The 3473-nt window shown below is 58.0% G+C and overlaps 1 protein-coding gene across 1 annotated transcript in view; it reads right to left on the reverse strand.

Annotated features, from left to right (window-relative positions):
- The window catches only part of EMH_0013710 (uncharacterized protein), a gene marked incomplete at both ends in the record, with an annotated part of 5647 nt that overhangs the window by 234 nt on the left and 1940 nt on the right, over positions 1-3473 (reverse strand). Inside the window, 3 exons of the mRNA XM_013499904.1 lie at positions 1-2738; positions 3202-3246; positions 3362-3454. Coding sequence (XP_013355358.1) covers positions 1-2738; positions 3202-3246; positions 3362-3454 — 2876 coding nt within the window. The remainder of the gene's footprint in view (positions 2739-3201; positions 3247-3361; positions 3455-3473) is intronic.

Here is a 3473-nt window from a genome sequence, read left to right on the forward strand (position 1 = left end):
TGCCGCAGCAGCTGCTGTGTCTGCTGCTGCATCGTTTCTTGCGTCTGCTGCGTCTGCTGCTGCAGCTTCTGCTGCTGCGTCTGCTGCTGCGTCTGCTGCTGCTGCGTCTGCTGCTGCTGCGTCTGCTGCTGCGTCTGCTGCTGCGTCTGCTGCTGCGTCTGCTGCTGCTGCGTCTGCTGCTGCGTCTGCTGCTGCGTCTGCTGCTGCTGCGTCTGCTGCTGCTTCTGCTGCCACCGGCGCTGCTGTATCAGCAGCTGCGGCTTCTTCGGCTGTATTTGCTGCTGCAGTTGCTTCTCCCGCTGCGTTTGTTGCTGCATCTGCTGCTGTTGCTGCTGCTGCGTCTGTTGCGGGTCCTGCTGCTGCGTCTGCTGCGGTCTCTGCTGCTGCTGCTGCTGCTGCTGCTGCACTAGCTTCTGCTTCAGTGGCTGCTGCTTCTGCTGCTGCGTCTGCTGGCCCGGGAGCTGCAGCAGAAGCAGCTGCTGCGCCTACTGTTACATCTGCTGCTGCTGCTGCTGCTGCTGCTGCTGCGGCTGCTGTTGTGTCTGCTTCTACTGCTGCATCGCTTTCTGCTGCTGCGTCGGTTGCTGTCTCCGTTGCTGCTGCAACTACTATTTGATTTGCTGCTGCAGCTGCTGCTGCTTCTGCTGCTGCGTCTGCTGCTGTAATAGTTCCTGCATCAGACGCTGTTGCCTCTGCTGCTGGGCCTGCTGTTGCTGCTGCTGCTGCTGCTGTGTCTGCTGCTGCTGCTGCTGCTGCATCAGCTGATGCGTCAGCTGTTGTTGCATCTGCTGCTGCCTCTGCTGCTGCTGGAGATACTGCAGCAGCAGCTACCGCTTCAGTTGCTGCCTCTGTTGCTGCTGCATCTGTTGCTGCTTCCTCTGTTGCTGCTGCATCTGCTGCTGCATCAGAAGCTGCTGCGTCTGTTGCTGCATCTGCTGCTGCTGCTTCTACTGCTGCTTCTGCTGCTGTCTCTTCTGCAGTGTCTGCTGCTGCATCCCCTGCATATATTGCTGCTTCTGCTGCTGCGTCTGCTGCTGCTCCTGCTGCTGCATCTGCTGCTGTCTGCGCCGCTGACTCTGCTGCTGCGTTTGCTGCTGGCTCTGCTGCTGCTTCTGCTGCTGTTTCCCCTGTTGCTGCTGCTGCTGCAGCGTCTGCTGCTGCAGCGCCTGCTGCTGCAGTGCCTGCTGCTGCAGCGCCTGCTGCTGCAGTAGTTTCTGCGCCAGAAGCTGCTGCGTCGGCAGCTGCCCCTGCTTCTGCACCTGCTGCTGCGTCTGCTGCGTTTGCTGCTGCTTCTGCTGCTGCGTCTGCTGCTGCTTCTGCTGCTGCTTCTGCTGCTGCTTCTGCTGCTTCTTCTGCTGCTGAGGTAGGGGCCATGGTATCAACTGCATCAGCAGCAGCTGCTGCTTCTGCTGCATCTGCTGCTGCTGCATCTGCTGCTGTTTCTGCTGCTGACACTGCAGCAGTGGGTGCTGCTGCATCTGCTGCTGCGCCAGCAGCTTCCTCTGCTGCTGCAGCAGCTGCTTCTGCTGCTGCTCGTGCTGCTGCAGCTGTGCTAGGACCTAGTTCTTCTGCTGCTGCATCGGGTGCTTCTTCTGGTGATTGCGCAGCAGCAGCAGCAGCAGCAGCAGCAGCAACATCTGCTGCTGCTGCTGCTGGGGAGGAATCAGGAGCAGCAGCTACAGCAGCGGTTGCTGTTTCGTCCTCTGCTGCAGTTGCTGCTGCAGCGTCGTCAGCTGCTGCTGCCGCCGTTGCTGCAGCAGCAGCTGCTGCTGCTGCACTCGCTGGTTGAGGAGTTGCTGTATTAGCAGCTGCTTCTTCTGCTGCTGGTTCTGCTGCAGTTGCTGCTGCAGTTGCTGCTTCTGCTGCTGCTGCGCGAGCCGCTGGTGCTTCCGTTGCTGCATGTGCTGCTGCTGCATCAGCAGTTGCATCGTCGGCTGTTGCTGCTGCTGCAGTTGCTTCTGTTGCTGCTGCTGGTGCAGTTGCTTCTGCTGCTGCTGCTGCAGTTGATTCTGCTGCTGCTGCTGCTGCAGTTACTTCTGCTGCTGCTTCCTCTATTCCTGCTGCTTCTGCGTCTCCTGCTGCTGCATGCGATTCTCTTTCTGTTGCTGCTTCTGCTGCTGCAGGAGCTGCTTCTTCTGCTGCAGTTTCTGCTGCTGCACACGTCGCCGCTTCTGCTGCTGCTGCTGCTGCTGCTGCTCCCGTTGAATCTTTTGCTTCCTTTGCTTTTGTAGCAGCAGCAGCAGCTGCTGCTGCCGCCGTTACAGCTGCTGTTGCAGCAGCAGCTGCAGCTGTTCTCGCTGTATCACAAGCTTCCCCGTCTGCTGCCGGTGCCCTTTCCTCTTCTGCTGCTGCAGCTGCAAGGGGTACTTCAGGGGCCCCGGGGGCCCCGGGGCCCCCAGGGGCCCCAGGGGCCCCAGCGGCAATAGAGGCCTCGAAATCTATGGGGCTTTCAAGGGCCCCCTCAGGGGCCCCTGGGTCCTGGGGGGCCCCTGGGTCCTGGGGGGCCCCTGGGTCCTGGGGGGCCCCTGGGTCCTGGGGGGCCCCTGGGCCCTGGGGGGCCCCTGGGTCCTGCGGGGCCCCTGGTTCCTGGGGGGCCCCTGGGACCTGGGGGGCCTCTAGTTCCTGGGGGCCCCCTGGAGCCTGAGGGCCCCCGGGTTGGGGCCCCAGGGGCAGTGAAGGGGGCCCCCCAGAAGGGGTACCGGTGGTGGGGGGCCCCCCAAGCTGAGGAGAATAGCTACCTGATGATAACAAAAATAGCAGTATAAAAACAAACAAATAAAAAAAATATATAAAAAGAAAAATAACAACAACCCCACCAATATAAAAATATAAAAAAAAAGAAAAAAAAAAGAAAAAGAATAAATAAATAAAAAATTTAATAAATATAATAACAACAACCCCACCACCAGCCAAAGAGAAACAACAGCAATAACAACATACACATAAAAACAAAAACCCTAAACCCTAAACCCTAAACCCTAAACCCTAAACATCCCCCTAACCCTAAACCCTAAACGCTAAACTCTAAACCCTAAAGCGAATAACAGCAACAACACCAATCCCCCTAAACCCTAAACCCTCAACCCTAAACCCTAAACCCTAGACCCTAAACCCTAAACCCTAAACCCTAAACCCTAATAACAACAACCCCACCAGCATGCAGCAGCAACAATAAAAGGGGCTTCATGTTGCCTTACTCACTCTTTTCTTCCGCCGCAGCACTCGCTGCAGGGTCTCCGCTTGCTGCTGCAGCAAACACAAACCCTAAACCCTAAACCCTAAACCCTAAACCCTAAACCCTAGGCCCTAAACCTGCTGCCAGCCTCTATGCAGCGTTGCGTTTCCTCTACCCTTCCCTCACCTTCTGCTTCTGCTGCTGCAGCATCTGCTGCTGCTGCTGCTTCTGCTGCTGCTGCTGCTGCTGCTTCATGGCCGCCGGCAGCAGCAGGATCAGCTGCAGCAGTTGCTTCCTT

Source organism: Eimeria mitis, genomic scaffold (assembly GCF_000499745.2).
Source record: "Eimeria mitis Houghton genomic scaffold, Emh_scaff480, whole genome shotgun sequence".
In the NCBI taxonomy this organism is placed as follows: domain Eukaryota; phylum Apicomplexa; class Conoidasida; order Eucoccidiorida; family Eimeriidae; genus Eimeria; species Eimeria mitis.